Here is a 23,388-nt window from a genome sequence, read left to right on the forward strand (position 1 = left end):
AGCAGGGCACGTGCCGCATCCCCCAGGGTCACCTTGCAAAGGAGGGCAGAGCAGGAGACTCATTTCACCTGTGGGCTGTGTAAAATAGACAGCTTTGCTCTTATCCATCCTAAAATGATTTTTTTTTCCCTGTGTCTGAGGCTGCTGGAAGACAAATTGTCAGCGTAGAAGCTGCTGGGAAGTTTGTCCCAGCTGGTGATAAATGGGTGAGGAGGCAGCTTGGACAACTGAGCAGAGGCAGATAAATCAAGGATGTTGGGAGGGAAAGGTCACATAGCCAGGAGAGCAGGTCTGTGTGCTGACAGGGAGCAGGGGGTGAGGGGTGGGAGGGGGCTGCTGCTCACCTGTGCAGTTCCTCTCATCACTGCTGTCGGAGCAGTCCAGGTACCCATCACAGCGCTCCGTCAGCAGGATGCAGGCCTCCCCATCCTCACACCTGAAGCCACTGGGGCACGACAGGCTGCTGGGAGTAGCTGCAAGAGGCAGAACAGTTCAGGACTCGAGGCAGGGAAGTTCCCTGGAATGTTTGCAGGTCAGGGGTGGAGCTCAGGTTGAGGTGTCAGACACTGGGGTGTCTCCTTCACAAGGACCTGGAGCTCATCCCATAAAAAACAACTGGATGTCTAATGGGAATAGTACCATGGGCTTTTTATCCTTTTTACAATTTTTTCTGTAAAGGATTTCTGTTTGCTGTAAAGGATTTTGTTTTTTCCTGCAGGGATTTCCCCAGCAATCAAAGCCTCCTCAGAGGCTTCCCAGGGGAAAGCTCCAGGTGTGACCCCATCCCTGCCCACACTCACGGCAGTTCCTCTCGTCGGTGCCGTCCTGGCAGTCCCTCACTCCATCACACCTCTTCCAGTTGGGAATGCACTTGTGCAGCTGCTGGCACTCGAACTCGAAGCGGCTGCAGCGCCCCGGGAGCGCCGGGGACGTGGCTGTCACGTTGGCTCCTGCACACACACACAGGGACAGGCAGAAAGCACCGAGGCACAGCCGGGCTGGCACCACCACCAGCAGCCAGCAGCGCTGTCCCCAGGTCCCGACTCCACTAGATGGCAATCTCCTTCCATCCAGCAGGTGATGGGGATGACGCCTCAGCCATCCTCTCTGCTGACTGCAGAGGGCTGGAAAAGCCTCTGCTCTGCAGGGAATGTCCAGCTCTGGGGCACTGCCCCAGCTGGTGGCAGTGGTGGAGGGTAACCCCCGCGCCAGGTGTTATGAATAGAAAGTTATATTTTTTTTTTAGGTTGCAGAGTTAAAAACAAGTCAGACCAGTTGCTGTAAGCTAGTTTCTGCGCTAAGGAGGAGTTCTTCAATTACCTGTTAATGGCTGGTGATTAACCGTTGTCCCCCTGATGCTGGCCGCTTGCCAGGGAGGGACACCAGGACAGACCCTCCAGGTGAAGAGAATAGCAGTGACATCAGAGCCAGTATGCAGATGAGACATGCATTGCGCCCCGAATTTTTACAGTTTTTACAAGAAAAACCCCTAAAATTACGAGCCAACAAGTGACCTAAGTGACGTCTAAGGATGGGAGCGTAGTCCCGTACCTGCTTGGATCCTTTTTGCTTCTCACCCTAACCTGAAAAGATGTTGATTAAAGAGACAGCCCGGGGTGTTAGACAAAAAAGCAGGAATCTGCTAATCTCCCGTGAGGACAGAATTCCCAGCTCTGCCTGCAGACCAGCGGACACAGCCGCATCACCCTCCTCCTCCGTGCCACAGCGGCGTGGGCGCGACCCGACGATTTCTCCCCACCTGAGCTGATTCTTCTTAATAAAGGCATTAAAAAGGAGAAAGATCTCCTGCCCATTTGTTTCACCAGGGGACATTTTACACCACAAATGAACTCCGCAACCTGGCCAGGCTCTGGAAGGCCAGAGCTCCTTGCAGATGTGATCTGGGGGAAGGGAAGGGGTGAGGGAGAGGAGAGCTTACTTGGGGTGGGACAGGCCTCCTCGTCAGAGCCATCGGAGCAGTCCTTGTAGCCGTCACACACCCAGCTGTTCATGATGCAGGCGCCGCTGTTGCAGCGGAAATGGTTGGGCAGGCACGTCGGGGGCGTCAGCGTGGTCATGGGATGGACTGGAGATCCTAAAAACACACCAGGGAGAGCTGGCCTGAGCTCCCTGCTCCCGTGTAAGCTCCCTGCTGGCCGAGGGGGAGGCAGGTGAGGCATCACAAGCTTGGTGTTTTCACCTGCATTGCGTCTGTAATCAGGATACCCAAAAATATAAAGATTCATGGAAGTGCCAACTCATGGGGCATTTTTGTAGCCACGGGGGCAGTGGGAAGGCAGAGTGACCCTTCAGCATGTCCCTGTCCCTGCCATGTCCGTGTCACAGCCTAGCAGTGTCCTTACCCTCGCAGTCCTTCTCATCAGACCAGTCCCCGCAGTCGTTCTCCTCGTCGCACTTCCAGCGGTTGGGGATGCAGTGCCCATTCCCACACTGGAACTGGTAGTACCGGGAGCAGTTCGGGGCTTCTGTCGGGTTTTCTGGCAAGGAGAGGAGAGTCCTGTGAGCCACAGGGGCACCTCAGCAGCCCTCAGCACAGCTCAGAGGTGGGAGCACCTCAGAGAGCATCACCCTGAGCAGCACAGGCACATTCCTTCCTCTTCATCCCCAGCATTCCCATTCCTCCCAGGCCTCACTCTGTTGCCACCACTGCTTTGTCTGTGTTCTACCACCCCTGATCTCAGAACCAGAGCAGAATCCACCAAGCATGGCAGAAATGGAGGAGCAAACCCTGCAGCTCTGAAATGAGGCTGCCTCGCCTGGCTGGGTACAGCTCCTACAGCCACCCAGGGAACAGTGGTAAATATTGGGTTTGGCTGCAAACTGCCTGTCTGCTCAGGGCTGGGAGTCTGTGCAGTAAATATGGTCACAGAGGAGTTAGTCAAGCACAAGATGTGCCAGGTTTTCTGCGTGCTTCACTTCACCTGCCTGCAGCGGGAGGGAAATGACACTGATCTCCAGGTAGGACAGGCTGTGATGTGCTACACTCACACAAACATGCACACACGAGTGAGAACATGAGGAAGACACTACTCCCTGCTCCTGAAATCTAAAGGAAGCTGGAGCTGCAGTTGTAGGAGGCCCTGGGGGTGCTGCTCACCACAGTTTGCTTCATCAGAGTAGTCGCCGCAGTCGTCCATCCCATCACACTTCCACACCAGGCTGATGCACACCCCGTTCTGGCACTGGAAGCTGAACTGGTCACAGGTCCTGTGGAACTCGGGGTCCTGGGCTGCAGGGAGAGGTTTGGTGTAAAACCCAAGGGCTTCAGGAAAGCTTGAGCAGGAAGGAGCACACTCAGGGGCAAGCACGGATTTCTACGCAGGTCTAGAGCCACCTCTTAGGAGAGCTGGCATCCCTGGTAGCCTGGCTGTCCCCGGGGCTCTGGTCTCATGCTGTGGCCACCCTGCCTGGGCAGAGGTGCCCAGAGTGACACTTACAGCACCCAGCATAGCTGGCGTCCTCGTCGGAGCCGTCGCGGCACTGGATGATGCCGTCACACACCATGGAGTGGAACAAGCACTGCTGACGGTTCTTGCACACAAAATCCATGTAGCGGGTGCACAGGGGCTCTGCAGGGATGGGGGGCAGGACAGGAGGACAGGGCTGGCACCTCTGCTGTCCTTGCAAACAGCAGTGTCACCCGCCGGGGTCCGCGCAGGCCTGAGCGCAGCACGCGGATTTTGGGGACTTACAGAGAGCTCCCAAGACAAACTTGGGAACTCAGACTTGGTTTGAGCTGTGTCCCTGCACAGGCTGCCCTCACCAAATCACCCCTCAGGGTGGGCACAGGCACCAGGAGGGTTTTGGTCACCTCCCTGGCAGTGTCCTCCCTTCTGCTGACCTGCTGATTTCACAGGGCGCCCGTGACTGCACACTAAAGCTTTCCCATTATCTCCCAGGGCTTTACTCCCAGTGGAGCGAAGTGGCTTCACTGCCATTTCTGGCTTGGGCAGAGCAGAAATGCTGCCAGCCCTCAGAGCTGGGCCCCAGAGCTCCCCCTGAGCCTGGTACCCACCACAGTGCTGCTCGTCCGAGGCGTCGGAGCAGTCGTTGACGCCGTCGCAGTGTTTGCTGGTGGGGATGCAGGTGCCATTGGGGCACTGGAAGCCGTTGCACTTCTTCTCTGAAATGCAGAATTGGGTGGCTGTTGTGTGTTTTTCAGGGTTTCGTTAAAGCTGTTTTAATTAGCTAAAAAAAGCCACGGTTGCCTCCGCGCTGTGATTGCTTTTGGAGGGGTGGGGGCTTTCCCCTGAGTTTGCTGCTGGCTTAGCTCAGTGGGTGTGCAGAAATCCCTCCCACCCCGGCAGAGCCCCCCACACACACGGCAGAGCCCCTCACACACACAGGACACGTTACCACAGCTGGCAGGGTCCTCGTCAGAGCCGTCCTGGCAGTCGGCGTCGCCGTCACATGCCCAGCGCTGCGGGATGCAGTGGCCGTTGTGGCACTGGAAGCTGGAGGCCTCACAGGTGTGATAAACTGCTGAAACCAGAGCAGGGGGACACCTGAGCGTGGGCTGTCACCGTGTCCCAGCTGAGCTGAGAGTGTCAGCCCGCACCACCACGCCCTGCTCCTTCCCCTGCCCCAGGATCTGCCACCAGGGCAGGTCCCAGCACAAGCGACCACCCCATGGAGCCCAGGCAGGAGAATTCCTTGAGTCCCAGTTTTCCACTCTTGCTCACTAGCCTGCTGTGCCTCAGGGATGGCTTTTGCAGGGTAGAGATCTCCCAGAGCTCTCCCCAAAGTCAGCAGCCTCTTTCCCTTTGATCTCAGTCCTTGGGGTGCGTGGGCAGAGGTGACAGCGGTGGCATCGTGCCAGAGATGGTGAAAAATGTCACTGAGATCAATCAAGGCTTGGCAGAGCTGCAGAGTCCCCCGTGCAGGGCAGGACAGAGTCAGAGAGCTTTTAATTAAGGCAAACAAGGCTCTTCTATGTTGCCAAAGCAAACAAGAAATACGATTCTCCCTGGGGGTTTTCCTTAGGCTCCTGTCAGGAAAATATCTGCCTGTGGGGTATCTGGGTTGCAGCCTGGTTTGTGTTGTCACTTCAGAGACAAATCCTGCTCCTCAAGCTGGAGAGCACTCAGAGTTATTGAGAAACGCCATGTTCAACTTAATTAAATGGCATGATCCTGAGTTTTAGGTTAGAGAGTGACATGCACTCGCAGATATTTGGAAATAGTACAATCTGGTGGCAGTAATATTCTATTAGGTATTCAGCATGAAATGTAATTATTTTAGATAAGAGCAATAATTGCAGCCCGGTGAAGTCAGACGGAATGTTCCTCAAATAATTGTGATCCTCTTAGATAATTCCAACTTGGGGCTTTGCAAACCCGACACGCTTTTTGAAGTAGGCTCCTCTCCTGTAGTAATTCTCTCTGGAGAAACTCATACCAGAGATAAGTGATACCAATATAAATTAAACCTTCTTAGAAAGCCACACTCATGGAATACTAATGACCAGGATCAGCCCCGGGTGCTCCAGGCACAGCAAATGCCACAGGGGTGAGCAAAGAGGAGCTCAAAGACCTGAAAGGGATCTCTTAAATCCTCGTGCCAGAGCCCCGGGACAGCAGCTGGTGTCACTCTCTGTCCCAAAGGCTCCAGGCTGCTGCCAACATTCCCAGGGGCTGTCCCGGTCCCTGCAGGCTCCTCATGCCATGGAAAGCACTGCTTTCATATTGAAATATCCCATGTATGGCTTGATAAATACAATCTTGTGTCTTTCACTGACGGAACTGGTGCTCTGCCTACTCTGAGAAGTTTCTTCTCATGCAAACACTGAGGTTTTTGGTTTGGTTGATAGTTTTGCTTGATTGTTTCTAGTGGAAAAGGCCAATGCACTGCTATCTGTTGTTTTTTTTTTTCTGATGAGAAAAAGGCTCTGTGTGGGTGTTAACCTCAGGTGGCTGCTGAGGAACATCACTGTGGTGGTGAGGAGGGCGGAGTGTTGTGACTTTCCGCTCCAAACACACAGTGAGGCTCACAGGTCTTGCTGCACAGGAGGCATGAAGTAGGAACAAGGTTATTTCTGCCAGCCAGGCTGCTTTAATACCAGTTGTAACTAAAACCAAGAGTGGGTCTTCTATGTGGGACTCCCTGCTTAGGGCACCCTCTTTACATTTTCAAGCCCATGGAGCAATGAGGCTGCCAGGGCAGGATTAAACCTGCCAAACTAAACTTCCCAAACTAAACCTGCCTCTTCTTCAGATCAACTGTGGACAAGCTGCAAAGAGCGTGCCTGTTTTCTGCACCTAATTGATGGCAAGGAAACAGAGTGAAAGCTGTGAAATGCTGCCAGTGCCCAGCAGCCTGATTGCTGCCTCCCTGCAACACGGGAGCTCTTTTTGCACGGAACCCTTTGGCTGCTCAGCAGCCAAAAAACCGTTTTCCATTCCACAGAGCTTTGCCTGTGGGTGCAATCTTGCAGGTAAAAAGCAAAGCTGGGTCACTGTGTGAGCATCTCAGAGCTGCCAGCAAATTCCCAGTGAACCTGGGGGAAAGAAATCCTTGGATTTGGAGCATCACATCACCCTAAGGTGCTCTAACAAGCAAGAAAACTGAGGCACAAGACACTGGCTAATGTCTCCCAGGCTGGAAGTAAAAAGTAGGAGCAGCAGGAGGTTCTTGAGCAACACCTGAGCACTCACCAGTGCAGTTTGCTTCGTCAGACCAGTCCCTGCAGTCGTTATCCCCGTCACACATCCAGGACAGACGGATGCACATCCCTGAGCTGCAGCTGAACTCATCGTTCCTGCACTGGTGAGCTTCTGCAAACAAAATATTGGGCTGCAGGCCACAGGAATACCCAAGGAGCAGACAGGAAAGCTGGACAGTAATGGCACAGAAGTCTCCCAGCTGGAACACGGCGAGGGGAAGGACCAGCACACGGCCTCACTCTCTTCTCCTGTCCCTCACTTCCCAGTGCACCATGGCGCTGTCACTAATTCCCAAATACCCTGTAAATGCTGTCCCCCATTTCCCAGTCCCCAGTAAATGAGGAGACAGCCTGGGCAAACAGGGGGATCTTCCCCTACACCACCCCTGAGCTGCATCCAGAGGAGGAGCAGCTTGAGCAGCACAGAGGGTGCTGGAGAGCAGCTGCCCACCCGTGCCCAGGGCAGGGGGTCTGAGTGTGGGCACTCACCACAGTGGCTTTCGTCGCTGTTGTCCCCACAGTCGTCCTCCAGGTCACATTTGTAGGACAGGGGGATGCAGGTCCCCGAGCCCTGGCAGCGGAACTGGGTCTCGGTGTCGCACACGGTGGTTGCTGATGGAGAGAGGAGGAGGAGGAGGAGGTGGTGGTTAGAAAATGGTTTCTGAGGGCAGGGAAGTGGAGGGACAGGGACAGAATCCTGCCCGTCCAACCTGAATTCCTGCTCTTGTATTTTAAGGCCATTTTTAGCCACTCCATGTAAAGCAGAGCACACAGGGTCATTTTTCTGTCTGGGGATCAGGACTGAAACTCCTGAAGCCAAGGCTGTAGAGCTGTCTGCTCTCCCCCTACAGAGGGGACTGAAACCTCACGTGCTGGAACAGGGCAGCCAGAGCAGGGGGGAAGCTGGCCATGGGTGTTGCTATCCAAGGCAGCATCTCTGTGCCAAGCTGGTGACCTCTCTCCAAGGAATGGAGAGGTTTTCCCACACCTGGAGCCACTGAACTGAAACTTGGACTCCACTGGCTGGTACCTCAACTTTGTCAGGGAAATAAGTTCCTTATTGGTACAAAATGGGCATAAAGAGTCTCTCTCCTGGTCCTTCAGTGATTCCTAACCTCAAACCCAGTCCTTTTTCCACAGTGCACTAACCCAAACTCTTCAGGCTGTGCAAAGCTGTGGAACATCTGCCCCTCCTGCACACATTGGGAGCTCCTACCTTTGCTGAAAAAGGTGACCCCATCTTTAATGTGTGAACCTGATTTATTATCTCAACAAGAGGCCTGCGTCAGCACTGTCTGCTCTCTTTTCCTCGCTGGCTGTGCCCTCAATTAGCTTCAGAAGACAATTAGTGCAAGAGACAGTTGGCATCAGCCTCACCAAACTTTAGACACTCACGCCTCATCTGGTCAAGGGGGCTGGGACAAAACTCATCCAGTTTGCTTTGGGAATTGCCAAAGGGCTGAGTTACACCCCCAGAGAGCCTCTTGCTGTCCCTGACTGTGGAAGGAGCGTGGAGCATCAGCTGAGGTGCCAGCACAGCAGGCACCTGCCCCTGCCAGGCCAGCACCACCAGGGCAGCACACTCACGGCAGTTCCTCTCGTCGCTCATGTCCCCGCAGTCATTGTCATTGTCACACTGCCAGATGCTGTTGATGCAGTTCCCATTGGAGCACCTGTACTGGTTGGGCAGGCACGTGTTCTCTGGGGCAGGAGGGACAGCAGAAACGAGCTGGCATGAGGCTGTGCTTCCAGAAATGGGCCACCCTCCTCCCCGACAGAGCACAGGTCACGCCGACCCCTCGTGATGGCAGAAGCCACCTCAGCCCTGAGCAGCAGCAAGAGCCAGGCAGGAACCTCACCTTCCTTTATGCAGGTGTTGTTCTTCATGGCGTAGCCGTGGGGACAGTCACACCTGAGCTCCCCGCTGGGCAGCACCGTGCTGGCCACCCCCTCGGGGCACCTGCAGCTGCGGCCGTGGTTGGACCTGGGCAGGCAGAGCAGGCTGCAGGGCTTGGTGATGCAGGCGTTCTGCCCTGCAGCAGGGCAGGAGGAAGGGGACAGTCAGGGCAGAGGCACGGGAGTCCCAGTGTCACCTGCCACCCCAGCATGGAGACACAGGAGTCCCAGTGTCACCTGCCAGCCCAGGACAGAGGCATGGGAGTCCCAGTGTCACCTGCCACCCCAGCATGGAGACACAGGAGTCCCAGTGTCACCTGCCAGCCCAGGACAGAGGCATGGGAGTCCCAGTGTCACCTGCCACCCCAGCATGGAGACACAGGAGTCCCAGTGTCACCTGCCACCCCAGGACAGAGGCACAGGAGTCCCAGTGTCACCTGCTTTGGGTTCAGACCCCCTCAGGAGCCAGCTCTGCAGGGCTGAGTGCTGAGGTCACCCCTAGGAATGCCCAGAGCCATCTCCAGGGAGTCTGAGGGCCTTTAAGGGGGAAAGATTGGCCTTTAAGGGACACAACTCATCCGAGTGGCTTTGGAGGTCTATCAAAGGATGTCAGTCACACCCCCAGAGTGCCTCTTGTCCTTCCAGTCTAGAGCCCTTCAGTGGTGTGGTACCCGTCTGGAAATGGGTACAAACAGCCCATGGGGGTCAGCACTGCCTTGTCACAATGCAGACAGATATTAAAGGAGGGCAGAGTTGACGCAGCCCTGAAATCCTGCAGTTTTTTGGTCTATACAACACTTTGATGGAAATGCCAGGATCTGACACAAACTATGAGGTGCCACCACAGCCGAGTGCCCTATGAGCTCTCTGTCCTGGCAGCCAAAAGCAGAATATACCCCTCGTGAAACTCATTCCTGAAAGCCTCAAGCCCTGCAGGAATGAGGATATATTTAGGATGTGCAAGCCAGGATGGCCCAGTGGGCTGGGAACCTGTGGAAATGGAGGGTGAACACATTTCTAAATCCCAGGGAGGATCATCTGCATCATTACCTGTTGTCTTTCCTCTGTAAAAGATTTTCATATCCATGATCCCGTTCAGTCGGCCGACCAAGATCTCCATCCTGGAGCCGCTGGTTTTGGATGCTCTGAAAATACTCAGCTGTGACCAGTCGTTCCAGTAGATTTCATTCTGAAACACAGGCTTGGCTCTCAGTGTGAGCAGAGGCACCACCAGGGCCGTGCTCATCAGTGCTACCTGCACTAATCACCCTAAATACTGGATGTGGGGGCACGTGGAGAGTGAAAAGTGTCCCCAACCCACAGGGAGAGGAAGAGGAAGGCCTGAGGTGGGATTTGAGCAGGAATGAGAGTGACAGAGTGATCTTCTGTGGCAAACGTTGCAGTGCAGCTGCTTGGGAATGTTGTCCTGGATTGGACTGCACTTTCCTGCTCGTTTCAGGGATTTGTGGGAATGTTTCAGGGAAGCAGGCAGAGAGACAACGTATCATGCCTGCTCCAAATCACATCCCTGTCCTTCAAATTCAGTGTGCTCCGTGCTCCTCCAGCACCAGCCTCAGAGCATGCATGCTACAGAAAAACTGACAGGAAAAACAAACCTTAAATACAGCAATGGCATAGGGGTGAGGGAGGCTGTCCAGGATCACAGATCTCTGCATCCCATTGAAATCCACCCTCTCGATCCTGTCCATGTAGGCTTCAGTCCAGTAGATCCAGTGGTCATCCACAGAAATGCCGTTGGGCCAGCGCACGCCCTCCGAGACGATGCACCCGGCCAGGGACCCGTCCATGTCACTTCTGTAGATGCCAGCCCTGGAGTCCCCCCAGTCCGTCCAGAACATCAACCTGGCAGCAGGCAGAGGGGTTACTCTAAATCCACACAGAGCAGCTCATCAAAAGGATGCGGGTGAGGAGAGGCGGAGGTTGGAATGCTTCACATTCCGCGCCTCTCGCTCGACGTGCCTTTGAACGGGGAGCTCTGCAATTCTAATGAACACCACCAGCAGATTTATGAGCAGCACAGAGGCTTTTGAGCTGCAAGCTCTGTGGTGGGAGTGCAGCTGCAGGTTACCTTGCCATGAACTGCTTTGGTTTGTCAGAGCTTACATTTGCAGCCGAGGCCAAACCCCAGAAAGATGTAACTCTTGAATTCGAGCACAGCTCAATTTCTCACGCATCACTGCAGCTTTCCCCAGTGACCAGACCAGTTTTACAGGCAGGAAAAGTTATTTACTAATGGATATGTATGGGTAGGAAGGAATTAACGGTTGGTGATCTGTGCTCTGAGGGACTTGGTGCCTTAGTTGGGGATGCAGTGGTGACAGTGGGCTCCACAGGGCAGGACTGTGCTGTGCCTGTCCCCAGTTTCACCCTGCCAAGCTGTCCTCCCTGAGGAGGAAGTGGTGACGGAGCAGCAGTTTTCCCTTGGGAATAGCAGGGAAATACTTGTGATGTTTCCTTTCTTACCCATCTCGGGGAACCAGAGCCAGGGCTCTGGGTCGCTCCAGTATCGAGGAGTTGAGGACAGTGAGTCTCAGGTCTCCATCTGGATTGGCAACCTAGACCCAAAACCAAACCCAGGACAGGTGTGTTTGCTACTGGCACTGCTTGAAGCTACACACAATCCGTGGCAGGCAATTATTGCTCCTTAATAAAATATGCACTGCCACAGGTGGGCAGAGCTGTACCTCGATTTTAGGAATCCCAGCGTTGACCCAGTAGAGCAGCTGGCTGAGAGGCTCAAAAGCCAAAGCTTCCACTGTTTCCAGCCCAGTGCTTATGATGATTTCCTGCCCAGAGCTGCCGTTGAGACAGAGACGCTGGGGAAAAAAAAAAAAACAAAAATAATCAGAATAAAAGACAAGGAACTGCCTGAAGCCTGAAGGCCAGGTGACAGACAGCTCGGAGGGGAGGAGCACCAGGACAAACATTTGCATTTCAGGGTGCGGATACAACACCCGGGTGGCAAGGAGGGGATGCCTCCCTGCTCCCAGCTCACCTGGATGATGTCCAGAGTGACATCAGCCCAGTACAGGCAGTTGTGCTCGTAGTCAAAATCCAGGGCCACAGCCCCCCTGAGCCCGGCCAGGGGCAGCTCCTCGCTGACGCCCGAGGCCAGGTCGTAGCGGTGGATGGAGTAGCGGGTGGCGTAGAGAATGAACTCGTTCTCCTCTGCAACAACAGGGCCTTATTTAGTGGCCTAAACTAGTGGCCTCGTTTTTGGCTACTGGAGGGGCAAAAGAAAGGGAACAGCAGGTGTTTTTCACCCCTGGTTTAGCACCTCGGGGAGGGAAAGGGCTTTTGTCTCAGTGGGATTAGGTTAATGGGAATGCGGTAATAGCCTCACGTGGGGCTGGGCACACACTGTGGGCATTGTCTGGTCCAGGAGGAGGAGGAGGAGAAGGAGGCACAGAACCTGCCCCGACCCCTTTCTTTCCACTTTAGTGCTGCCAATAAGAAACAAAATACTGATCTCCTCTTCCTCAAAATAAAAAAAAACCCAACATTAGAAAGAGTGGGAGTGATGCAACTTGGCAAATCCTCAGGGACTCTGGCCCCCAGGAAATATCCCAGAGTGGGTTTTGTTTCCCAATGGAGCCGAATCCAGGTAATGGGATCCTGGTCCAGGACAAAGTCTCCTGGGCATTATCCCACCACCAGTCAAGTCCAATAATGCTATTAATGAGTAGAGCTAATGTCAGTAAGTAACTCTGGCTGTGCATCCCTAATGAGATTATAGGGAGATATGAAACAGATACTGTACATGAAAGTGTTACCATGGAGCGAGCCAGCACGGATCCCCAGATATCTCTGGGAACACAGCACTTCAAAGGCTGGCCCGGTGGGGACAGCAGGTTTACTTTGCAATCAGCAGGGCCCTTCTCAGCATGCCCAACACAGCTCTCCAAATAGCTCAAGAGGGCTCAGAGGGGTGAATAACGTGTCAGGAGTAAAGCTGAGTGCAGAGCTGGCAGGAGTCCCAGCACAGGGGATGCCTCCCCGTGCTGCTCTGCACCTGGAACATCTTTGGCGTGCTGAAAAATTTTAGGGCAGTGCAGGGGAACCTTCTGCTGGTGGGTCTGGCTGCTGTGCTCAGCTCCCCAGCCCTTCCACAAGCCCCTGCCCTGCCTGAGGCTCTGGAGCTGCAGCAAGCAGCAATGCTGATCACGCAGCTCGTGACGGCAGATTAAATTAAAGCTCTAATGAGCAGAATGCAAATAACTCTGGCAGCACAGGGGCACGGGACTGCTACAGTGCCTTGTATGTTCCAGAGGAGAAAATAAGGATTGGGGGGGGTGAATTCTGGCAGGCAGAGGTGTGAGGGACGAAGGTGTGCCCTGGTCTGGCCCCAAAGGCCATCATTTAGCTGCACATGGTGGCTGTCTCAGAGTGGGACCTTCCCAAGGGGACCTTCCCAAGGATGGGGGTGTCTTTGATCTAATTCCTGTCTTTCTGGTTGTGTTCAAGCCAGCTACAGCAAGGACGTGAGCAGGATGAAGGGGTTGCTGCTTGCAGCCTGCCCCTGAGGCCTTCAGAGGGCTCTGCACTGTGGGCAGACCCTGCTCCTGAGCAGCACCCTCAGAAGCTCTGCCCACAGGACGGGAGAGCGCGATTTGTAACCCACCCAGGCTCCTGTGTCACAGGTTTTGTCTGAGAGCCCTCTGGGACTCTGTGCCTGGCCCCTGAGGCACCAGCCAAAGGTTTTATGAATGGAGCCCTTGTGCCCAGAGCAGCTCCTGCACGCACTCACCCGCCAGCGGGCACGGCACCAGCTCCCCCTCCAGCCGCGACTCGATGTCTCCACCCGTGCAAGTGTCCCCAGAGATCTTCCTGTAGCTGCAACACACAGAGCCAGGCAGTTTATTCCATGGAAAAACTGTGAACAAACCACCCCGTGCGGCCAGAATAAGCTGTGGTCTTTAATTGCCATGTACGTCCTAACATGCCGTTCGTTTGCTGCCACTCTTGTGGGTTTTGTGGTTGTTTGGGGTTTTTTAATCACCAGTAAGATAAATTCCAGCACTTGGAATATCAGGTTGCCCTCCCAAGCACAGCACATACCCTCGAGTCTTCCTGTAGGTTGAGCCAACAGGGCAAGGCACTGGTGGGTCATAGGGCTTCCCAGCAAACTCAGGGTCAGGGACACAAACTTCTAAGGACAGGTCATCGCTAAGTTTGAAGCCAAAATCACTGCAAGGAGAAGACAGATGTAGGGAGGGACAGGGAAAAGCAAAAAATGCAGCCATGCTGTACCCTGAGTCTATTTTTGCATAGAATTTTTAAAACCCAAAGTGACCCTTCATTCATTATCAGTATTTAGCTGCACAGAACATCTCCCATCCAGACAGGATGTTTCAAGAACATTTTGCAAATCAGCTTTGCCAGTGGCCGGGCAGGCTGGGGAAGGTGAGGAGCGAGGCAGAGCTGAGGCAGTGTGCTCTGCAAAGCTGGCTGCAAGCCCCAGTGCTGCTGCTGAGCTGGCTCGGGTCACTGCTCTGTCTCTTGGCTGGTCCTGCTGGCAAAATGGGAGTTACAGTGCGGCTGTTCTTTGGAAAATACTGTGGGAGAGAGAGGTTTTGTCAGTGGGATTTTGCAGGGAGCCCAGGGCTGAATTCTGAGCCCTGCTCTCAGTCTGCTCGTGGTGAGCCAGACTTGGTCTCAGCATCAGGCAGGAGCAGCCTGGTGTGAGCTCCACTGAAAGGCCAGGCCCTGAAAAAGCAGTTCCCTTTCTAACCCCAAACCTTTGCACCAGTTTGCCAGAGCGTGTTTCCTGATCCTGAAAGCAGTGGCAGGATTGTGGGAATTGCAGTCAAAGGGGCAGCTGCACCCTGTGGCTACAGAATCACAGAGATTTTTAGTGGATCTCTGTCTGTGATGGGAAATTACCCATTATCATTTGGAAGGTGATGGATTAACAATACTTCCCTCTTCCGTGGAACCTTTCAGAGGCTCCCAAAAGGCTCTAAAGACATTAATTAAGTCTCATGCCCTGTTATTAATGAAAGGATGTTTTCAGTCTGTTTTGTTTCCTCTCTGCTATAAAATGAAGCAGCGACATTCCGAGCTACGTAAATTGGACGTTTGTTCACTCAGAGCGATTGGTCACAGATACTTATCTTGGATTTAAAACCCAGACTAGAAGAAATTAATTGGTATTTTACCATTCAAAGTCCTCCCTCGTACAAGAGCAGTTGGAGACCATGACAGGCCTGTCAAAGTCTTCCCCATTGAAGCAGGTCGCATGAGGAGTCCTCCTTTTGAAAACGGTTTTATGCCCCAGCAAACATTCATTGCCTCGCTCGTCCGAGGGTGACCACAGCTTGTAGTCATTCTCTGTGCAAGGGACCCCTGAGAGCAGAAACAAGGTTGGGGTGCAGAAAAGTGCATTTGCAGCGCCTCAGGTTTAAAGACAGAGAGATGCTGATGTCCCTGGGTACCCAGGAGTGCCAGGCGTGCTGGCATCCAGCCCCACACCACAGGAATGTCTCTTCTCCCAGGCAACCACTGACAGAAGGAGAGGACACAGCCTTAAACTGTGCCAGGAGAAGTTTAGGTTGGACATCAGGGAAAAATTCTTCACTGAAAGAGTGACTGGGCACTGGAATCACCTGCCCAGGGAGGGGATGGAGTCACCATCCCTGGAGGTGTTTAAAACAAGACTGGACGTGGCACTCAGGTTTAGGTGATGAGGATGTGTTGGGGCTTTTCCAACCAAAGGTCTTTCCCCACCTAGTTCATTCTGTGATTCCCTCCCCTCTCCACCCTCCCCAGGGACAAAATTTCCCCCAAAGAGCAAGGCCCCAGCCCTGTCCCACAGGGAAGGCAAGGCAAGGAGAGCTCCAGCTGGGAGCGTGCGGCGGCACGCGGTGACAGGAGGGAACAGGCAGCTCTGTGGCAGTGACAGGGAATCTGAATGAAGTCGTTCTGGTTACCAAACAGATCTGTTCCCAACAAAACGTCAAGGGAATCGGTGATAAATTTTAGTCAAGCAAATTCCTCTGCTGGGTTTAACTGCGCTTTGATTAAAATGCTGCCTCGCAATCAAAGCTGAAATGGGTTATAAAACATTCATAGGCACAAGCCTTCAGAAGGATTCTTTTTTTTTTTCTCTTTTCCTTTTCAACAAATTCCTCAGTGAGGAGGGAAGGAATTCAGGGAGAGCACAGGGCACACGAGTGCCTTCAGCAGCTGTGTCCACATGGACGTGAGACACTCGGGAGAGGGCATGAGGAGATGCCCTCTGTCCAACACCCCAGAGATGGCTCTGCCACCCGTCCCCTTACCCAGCACGTCAGTGGTGTTGATCTGCAGGATCAGCCAGCTGTGGCCATTCTCCTTGTAGGAGCCAAAGATGGTGAATATGGTGCTCTTCTCTCCGGGCTCGGTCAGGAGGCCGTACACAAACACCGGCTTCTCCGAGAACGTGAACACTTTCCAGGTTTCCCCTTCATTTGTGCTGTACCTGCACAGAAAAGGGGACTGGGAGAGATGCCAGGGGCATGTCCTGCTGCAGGGCACTCTCTGCCATCCCCAGCCAAGCAGCAGAGGCAGTCCCTGTGCCCTGACACTCACTTGAGCTGGTCGGTCTCGGTGCCTTGGGCAATGGCCACCAGAATTCCACCGTGGTCACCCCAGGTGTAGTAGTGGGGTCCAGACAGTGCCTGGAAGAGAGACAGTGCTGAGGGGTGATCAGGGCTGTGCTGAATGAAGGGAAATGGCTTTGTCAGAAACTCTGCCTGAGCCAAGCCAATGCTTCAGCCTTGGCCAAATCAAGTGTCTGGAGGCACCAGAGATTCAAATGTTTACAGCTCACCATCTGCAGATGAGGATAGCCAGCCCATTTCCCCTAAGAGATGTGTGTAAAAGCTGCCCTGAGCCCTGGGCTCTGCTCCTCCTGTGCTCTGTGCAGGGAAAGAATCAGTGGAAGAACTGCCATGACACAAAAAGAATCCATCACTCCTCCTCTCATTTGTCACCTCTGTGAGGCTTTCCTGACACCCAGCAGTGATTTTTGGCTGTCCCAGGACTGCAGAGAAGTTTGGCCCCAGGCTGTGGAAGGTCTTGTGAATGTTCACAGAAAAGTGGGCCATGGCATGCAGAAACAAGCCCTGGAGACGATTCATCCATGGCAAGAAGCTTGGATCTCACGCTCACCTACACCTGCAGCACACAATCAGCTTTGCTTTCCCATCCAGGGAGCCCAGAGCACCTTGGGATGCAAACAAGGAGCGTGTCCATGCCACAGGACGTGCTGTCACACTTGGGGACATTCACAGGGCACTGAGTGCATTGTTCCTTTCTTCTCTGGGCTGTGAAATTACCCCAGTGATCTGCAGAGCCTCCCAGCCTGCTGCTGGCCAAAGCTGAGCAGAAGGAGTGGTGCTGCTGCTTCTCAGCTCCACTGCTGGGTCATTCTGCACCTCTGCTCATGATACAAAGATCAGTCAGGAGCTTTGGATCAGCACTTCCTCAGAATGTTTTAACTGCACTCCGAGGCAAACCTGTGGAGCTTGGCACGTGAAAGTCTCTGGTTTTGGATACCCTGCCCCATCTGTCAGCTCCTGCCTGGCTGCAGGGTCCCCACAGCTGCTCTCCAGCTGGGTTTTGGAGCCAGGAGCAGCCTCTGAACCACCTTTGGCATCAGCCAGACCTGTGGCGTGTGCCCAGCCCCACTGCAGCTGCCCAGACCTCACCCCGACCGCTCACACTCGCGCAGGGAGAAGGAGGCCGCTCAGCTCCCAGGATTAAATAGCTTGCAGATGTTGGAATACCACATCACACTGGCTGCAGAGTGCACAGGCACACCACAAACACTGCCACAGACCAGAACATCCACTCAGTAAACAGCAGCAAACTCCCCATAAACCGAGGGCAGCATCCAATTCTCTGGAAGCAGCCAGAGCCTCTCCAAACTCTCTCACACACAAAGTCCTGGCTGCCAGTCCCATCTCAAAGACAACAAATGCCCCGTGCTGAGGAAAAGTCCTGCCAAGTGGAAAGGAAAAACAGAGGAGGGAGCTCTCCTGTGTCTGAATCCACCATCCACACCAGAGGTTCATCCAACCAACCCACACCTGGTTCTTCACCTAAAAACCTTTTTCCCTTGTTTTAAGGCATTGAGCACATTCCAGCTCTTGGATTCACATGAAATCACCTTTAATGTAACTCATCTATACTGCTGCCAAAATTCTTCCTGTTCCCCCACCACGCTGGCCGATCTTGCAGGTGTAAGAGCAGCCTTACCTCTCTCCACCTTGCTCCAGCACTGCTCGAGACATAAACATTGGTTTTCCTTGCCATGTTCTTGCCAACGGAGCCTGGGAGAATGGGAGAAATCATCCTTCTTGAGGAATGCAAAGTGATTGCTTAAAAGGAAGCCAGACACCTCCAAACTATTTTTATCTGTGATTGAGGAGATGATTTTTCACACTATAAATTAATCCCTTCAAAAGCAAATATTTCAAGGACTATTTCAAGTTTTAAAAGCAGATGGGGGAAAAACCCATGGCTACAAACATGATTAAACAAAATGTGTGCTTTCTTCAGTAACAGAGCGAGACAAACAGGAATTTCTGAATCTTAAAGAAGCCCTTCACGAGGATCAGGAAAGAGGATCAGAGCAGAGCAGGTTTCTCACATCTCTGTGCTGCAGTGAAATTCTCATTCTGTAATTACTGTATGGGGACTGCAGCAGAGAAAGGACAGCAAAATGCACCATTTAATTGCATTTTATAACCTGCTTGTACAAACTAAATACTGCCTGGCAACAACACCCCCCAAGCCAAGGGAAAAGCAGTACCAGTGGCAATGATCAGTCCTGGCGCTGACTCCTTGGAGAGAATGGGCATCCTGCGCAGCTGGAAATTCAGCAGCTGGCTCAGGCGCTGGGCCAGGTGGAGAGAGCAGCCCTGGGACAACTGGGAAAGCAGAACAGAGGGTTAACATCCATCCCTCATGCTGTCCAGTCCAGTCCCTCTCTGCTTGGAAAGGCCAGGAGGGACTCCTTCGTGGTGGCATCGCTGTTTCAACCTCTTTTCATACAGTGAAAACACCTCCATTATCACCAAGACCATCACTAATAAATCACATCCCCAATGCCACTTTTGGGGGTCTTCTCCTTCTCCTACCACCTCATGGTACCTGGCAGTCGATGTGCTCCCCAAAATGGGTCTGAGTGAGGGGCTGGAGCAGCTCCCAGGTGCCGCCCTTGTCGAAGGTGATGATGAAGCGCATGTTCCCAAGATCACCAAGCCAATCAGTGATAAAACACATCCCCAGATGCTACATTTGGGGGTCTTCTCCCTGTCCCACCCCACTGTGGTACCTGGCAGTCGATGTGCTCCCCAAAATGGGTCTGAGTGAGGGGCTGGAGCAGCTCCCAGGTGCCGCCCTTGTCGAAGGTGATGATGAAGCGCATGTTCCCAAGATCACCAAGCCAATTAGTGATAAAACACATCCCCAGATGCTACATTTGGGGGTCTTCTCCCTGTCCCACCCCACTGTGGTACCTGGCAGTCGATGTGCTCCCCATAACGGGTCTGAGTGGGGGGCTAGAGCAGCTCCCAGGTGCTGCCCTTGTCGAAGGTGATGACGGCAGGGTGCATATTCCCAAGATCACCAAGCCCACCACTAATAAACCACATCCCAAATGCCACTTTTGGGGGTCTTCTCCCTGTCCTACCACGCCATGGTACCTGGCAGTCGATGTGCTCCCCATAATGGGTCTGAGTGGGGGGCTGGAGCAGCTCCCAGGTGCCGCCCTTGTCGAAGGTGATGACGGAGCGCATGTTCTCCTCGCTGAAGGAGCCGTTGATCAGCGTGGCGATGTAGACGCCCCGCACGCCTTCCACGCGGTGGAAATCCGCGAAGGGCTCGTTGGCAAAGTACCTGTGGGGTCGGAAAAGTGGAAATTGAACCCCTTCCCATAAGTCTGGGGATGTGGGGGGTTGGCAGGCAAAGGTAACGCGTTGATCCAGCGCAGCCAAAAATCGTGGTCAATGTTCTCATTTGCCATGGGGTGAGTGCTTGTGGTAATCACATATCCTCTGAACAGAGAGACAGGTCTCTCCCAGGATTTTCCTGTGAGAAAGCTCAGAGAAAAGAATGAGAAACAATTCCTATCTCCTGTTGTTGTGCACACGTGGAATGCGTTATGGAGATTTGTTTACCAAAGGGTGGTTTCTTAATTGGACACTGGATGGTGTTTGGATGGATTGACCAATTAGGTCAAAGCTGTATCAGACTGTTGGTAAGGGTTACGGGCTTCTTAATACGTATAGTATAGTATAGTATAGTATAATAGAATAAAGCAATTGATCAGCCTTCTGCAATCATGGGGTCAGTGCTAATTATTCCCCGTTCAGGGGACCATTGCTATGGTAAGTCCTGTCTTACCTGACCAAGGTGTCGCTGCCAGCTCCCCCTGGGCTGTAGTAGAGCACATTTTCTAGAGACAGGGAGAACTTCAGGCCCTCAGCCTCCGAGATGTAGAGGTTGGTGCGGTTGTTGTCGTGGCTGACACACACAAACACCTGGTCCTCCGAGGCATCAGCAATGTAATATTCCTTTGGGACACAAAGAACGGGCTTTGTGTGTGTGTGCGCACAGGGAAGGTTTGGATTTCCTCTTAGCTTGCTTCCACCTTTTTGTATTTTTTCCACCCGCAAGTGGAAAATCCCCACTTTGTTGTTTCTGTTGTGTTCCCCCCACAGTGATCCCCATCTTCCACCCTGCAAAGCCCCCTGGAAGCAGCATTGGTGGCCAAGCCCCATGTGTGCTGGATCTCTGGACCTCCCTGAGGCTGGGAGTGCACCCCACTGTTCTGCCAAGCACCAAAACTTGCTTCTCCTGCATCCCCACCAGCCTGGGGACACCACAGCATGTCTGGTTCATGCATCAGGGACCCTTTTCAAGCCCTGGTGGTGCCCTGGGCTTCCTCAGCCTGCAAGAATTGGATGCTCCAGGTCATGCCAGTGCACCCCATGCCATGGGAAGAGATAAAGTCCCCAAAAGCAGAGTCAGAGCAGTGGGATCAGCCCCTCTCTGGTATCTGGGCTTTGCTGCCAGCCCCCATCCCCAGTGACTGTCCAGCTGCCATCGAGTAAACCACGAGATCATCCCAACATGAGCCTTTGCTCTGCCACCCCCCCAGCAGGGTCATATGAGGTCTCTTCCCTCTCCTGGAGCATCTGGAGCCGCTGCTGGCACTGCAGGGTGTCCTTGGCAAGGCAGGGAGCTGGGAGGCTGCTCGGGAAGCACCACTTACCTTAATTGGATGCTTGGTAACGAACTGTGCCACCCGCATGGGCTTGCGGTTGAAGGAGACCCAGAGCTGGACTGAGGGGGGCTGTGAGCTGCCGAGCAAACGCTGTGCAGAGCACAGGGACACGTTAGGAGGGGCTCTCACCCCAAAAAATCACCCTCATCTGCACTGGGATCACCCAGTGCTTGGGACTTCCCCCTCCCTGCATGTGGGCAAAGCGTGGCAGCCGCGCGATGCTGGGAGCAGTGATCCCCACTCAGGGTTTAAATTGCCACAGCCAGGCCTCAGCAGGGAGACAAACTGTCCTTCCTGGGCAGTCAGGTGGGGGTAAGGAGGCTGGGTTTAATTCCTCCTTTCTCCTCAGAGCACACTGACCTTTCCTTCCTATTTTTACCGATTTGCGCAAAACGAAAGGCGCCGGCGCGAAGCCGAGAAAGCAAAAAAATCTGGGGGCAACCTATTTCATACAGGATGCCAATGGTGAGGACCTAAACCCAGATCTAGGCTCCAAAAATAAGCGGCCCGGTTTTTGGCTTGTTTTTTTTTCTTTTTTCCCCAGCCTCTGTATCACTAAGCAACCGTGCCTCCCACGGAAAGGAGCAGAAGTCAGAGCCCTGGGCCTGTCCTTTCCCCAGCACCGCCCCTGCTGCAGCCAGGCTTGGAGGCAAGTGCCTCATTCCCGACCTGGGGATGTGATTCCCAAATGAGGGGCTAGCAGCCAGCCTCCCTCTGTCTCGGTGTTTCCCAGCAGTGCTTGCCGTGGGGTGGAATACGGGTGATTTTATTGATGTTTAGTCATTACAGCTGCAGGAGGAAGCAGGGAGTGCTGCCCGCTGGCCCCCAAGCAGTGAAAGCTCCCTATCACCCCCAAATGGTGCCCAAACCCTCCTCATGCTTTCAGTATGCTGTCCCTGAGCTCCGTGGCTTCTCTGCAGAGACACAAACCACCCCCAATGTTTCACCCTACACCAGCACCGAGCCCTCGATAAAATCTCCTGCAAACCACAGAGCAGGCACGGCGCCAAGGGGCCGGGCCCTGGGAGTTACAGGCTGTACTACCTGCAAGGGAGACTTCTGAGAAACTGAAATTGCTCTGCAAATGTTCCCTGCCTCTGTCAGACACCGCTGTGCCCGCTCAGGGGGCAGGAGGTGACACATCTGTCACTAAATGCCTAGGAAACCCTCCCTGGTTCTGCCAGCAGTCACCCCTAAATAAAGGGTTCCTTCTTAAAGCACTCCATGGCAGCTGCAGGGGAGAAATGCGTCTTCTGAAAAGAAAGCTGCTCCTTACATTCTAGAAGGATCAGGACTTCATCTCTCTGATGCTGTTTCTGATCTAGAAAGGCCTGGCCCTCAGAGGAAGCACAGACATTTTCTTGCTTTCTTTCAGGTTTGTTTGAATTTGGCCAAGACCTGGCTGCAGAGGGACCAAAAGACCACTTTTGCTCACCCGTATCCTCTTTTCTTAGGCAAGCAGACTGAAAATGCAGCTTTCTTTCCAGGCTGGAGCACATTAGGCTGCTTGGACCTGGTCCACATTTGATGGTAATCTCCTCTGACAAGCGGCCTCCTTTAACCACCGAGCTGCCCAGCCACATCCCCCTTCCCCTGCCACCCCCACCCTGATGTCCTTCCCAGCCATGCTGTGTTTTTTCCCGGGTCCCAGCCCTCTGCAGGCTGACCTACTTCTGCCCAGCCTGCCCGAGGCAGGGGTATGGAAACACCGCTGGGAGAGCGGCACGGGCACTGCTGTGAGCCCACAGGGGCTGGCAGGCTGGGTGACACCTCTGGGACAAGCCGGAGAGGTCTGAAGGCTGTGAGGTGCAGCAGAGAGCAGCACCACCCCCGGCAGATGCTCTTTCCCGCTGTGGTTCTGCACCACATCCACCCTCGGCAGCGAACTCCTCGCGCGTCGCTCACCACAGACTTGGTTGCAAACATGTATTTGTCCCTGAGCTGGAAATCTTCCACGTCTTCCAGGATGACCTCCTTGTTCTCCCGGCTCTGGAAGAAGTCTGTGCTGCGGATGACGGTCGAGGCCCCCGAGGGCTCGTGGCGCTCGATGTACACCGTGCTGGGCTTGTCGTAGGGCTCAACCCCCCTGGGGAGCACAGGGAACGTGGTGGGATGGGGGAAGAAGGCAGCAGGGGCAAGGAGATGGGGTAGGGGAAAAGGAAACACCCTAGGTGCCAGTATGGGTGGCTGTCACTTGTCACCCTGCTGTGCCACATGCCCACAGTGCAGGGTGAGGGGAGCAGGGCTGGAGCACACCCTGGTACCCAGATTCTTGCTTCCTGCAGCAAATAGTGCAAGAAGTGAGGACTGAGAGAAGACAGGAGATGGGGAGGACGTGGGACATGGTGGGATGGGGGAAGAAGGCAGTAGGAGCAAGGAGATGGGGTAGGGGGAACAAGAAACATCCTGGGTGCCAGTATGGGTGGCTGTCACTTGTTACCCTGCTGTGCCACATGCCCACAGTGCAGGGTGAGGGGAGCAGGGCTGGAGCACACCCTGGTACCCAGATTCTTGC

The 23,388-nt window shown here is 53.9% G+C and overlaps 1 protein-coding gene across 4 annotated transcripts in view; it reads right to left on the reverse strand.

The window, feature by feature from the left end:
- SORL1 (sortilin related receptor 1) overlaps nucleotides 1–23,388 on the reverse strand; it is a 51,422-nt gene that overhangs the window by 16,585 nt on the left and 11,449 nt on the right. For 2 of the 4 annotated variants that reach the window (XM_064398042.1, XM_064398044.1), the window contains 28 exons: nucleotides 22,779–22,959; nucleotides 20,862–20,963; nucleotides 19,991–20,160; nucleotides 19,291–19,483; nucleotides 18,396–18,513; nucleotides 17,840–17,913; nucleotides 16,169–16,257; nucleotides 15,880–16,058; nucleotides 14,758–14,944; nucleotides 13,658–13,786; nucleotides 13,347–13,432; nucleotides 11,595–11,767; nucleotides 11,284–11,415; nucleotides 11,063–11,154; nucleotides 10,195–10,441; nucleotides 9,629–9,767; nucleotides 8,542–8,715; nucleotides 8,270–8,383; nucleotides 7,172–7,294; nucleotides 6,675–6,794; nucleotides 4,378–4,503; nucleotides 4,037–4,144; nucleotides 3,459–3,590; nucleotides 3,119–3,250; nucleotides 2,364–2,498; nucleotides 1,940–2,095; nucleotides 801–950; nucleotides 345–473 (listed from right to left, as the gene is read on the reverse strand). In XM_064398042.1, the coding sequence (XP_064254112.1) occupies nucleotides 345–473; nucleotides 801–950; nucleotides 1,940–2,095; nucleotides 2,364–2,498; nucleotides 3,119–3,250; nucleotides 3,459–3,590; nucleotides 4,037–4,144; nucleotides 4,378–4,503; nucleotides 6,675–6,794; nucleotides 7,172–7,294; nucleotides 8,270–8,383; nucleotides 8,542–8,715; nucleotides 9,629–9,767; nucleotides 10,195–10,441; nucleotides 11,063–11,154; nucleotides 11,284–11,415; nucleotides 11,595–11,767; nucleotides 13,347–13,432; nucleotides 13,658–13,786; nucleotides 14,758–14,944; nucleotides 15,880–16,058; nucleotides 16,169–16,257; nucleotides 17,840–17,913; nucleotides 18,396–18,513; nucleotides 19,291–19,483; nucleotides 19,991–20,160; nucleotides 20,862–20,963; nucleotides 22,779–22,959 (3,890 nt within the window). Of the gene's footprint in view, nucleotides 1–344; nucleotides 474–800; nucleotides 951–1,939; nucleotides 2,096–2,363; nucleotides 2,499–3,118; nucleotides 3,251–3,458; nucleotides 3,591–4,036; nucleotides 4,145–4,377; nucleotides 4,504–6,674; nucleotides 6,795–7,171; nucleotides 7,295–8,269; nucleotides 8,384–8,541; nucleotides 8,716–9,628; nucleotides 9,768–10,194; nucleotides 10,442–11,062; nucleotides 11,155–11,283; nucleotides 11,416–11,594; nucleotides 11,768–13,346; nucleotides 13,433–13,657; nucleotides 13,787–14,757; nucleotides 14,945–15,879; nucleotides 16,059–16,168; nucleotides 16,258–17,839; nucleotides 17,914–18,395; nucleotides 18,514–18,736; nucleotides 18,852–19,290; nucleotides 19,484–19,990; nucleotides 20,161–20,861; nucleotides 20,964–22,778; nucleotides 22,960–23,388 lie in introns of those variants that run through there. The other 2 variants (XM_064398043.1, XM_064398045.1) reach the window with 2 other exon arrangements.

This window comes from Passer domesticus, chromosome 23 (assembly GCF_036417665.1).
Source record: "Passer domesticus isolate bPasDom1 chromosome 23, bPasDom1.hap1, whole genome shotgun sequence".
NCBI lineage: Eukaryota > Metazoa > Chordata > Aves > Passeriformes > Passeridae > Passer > Passer domesticus.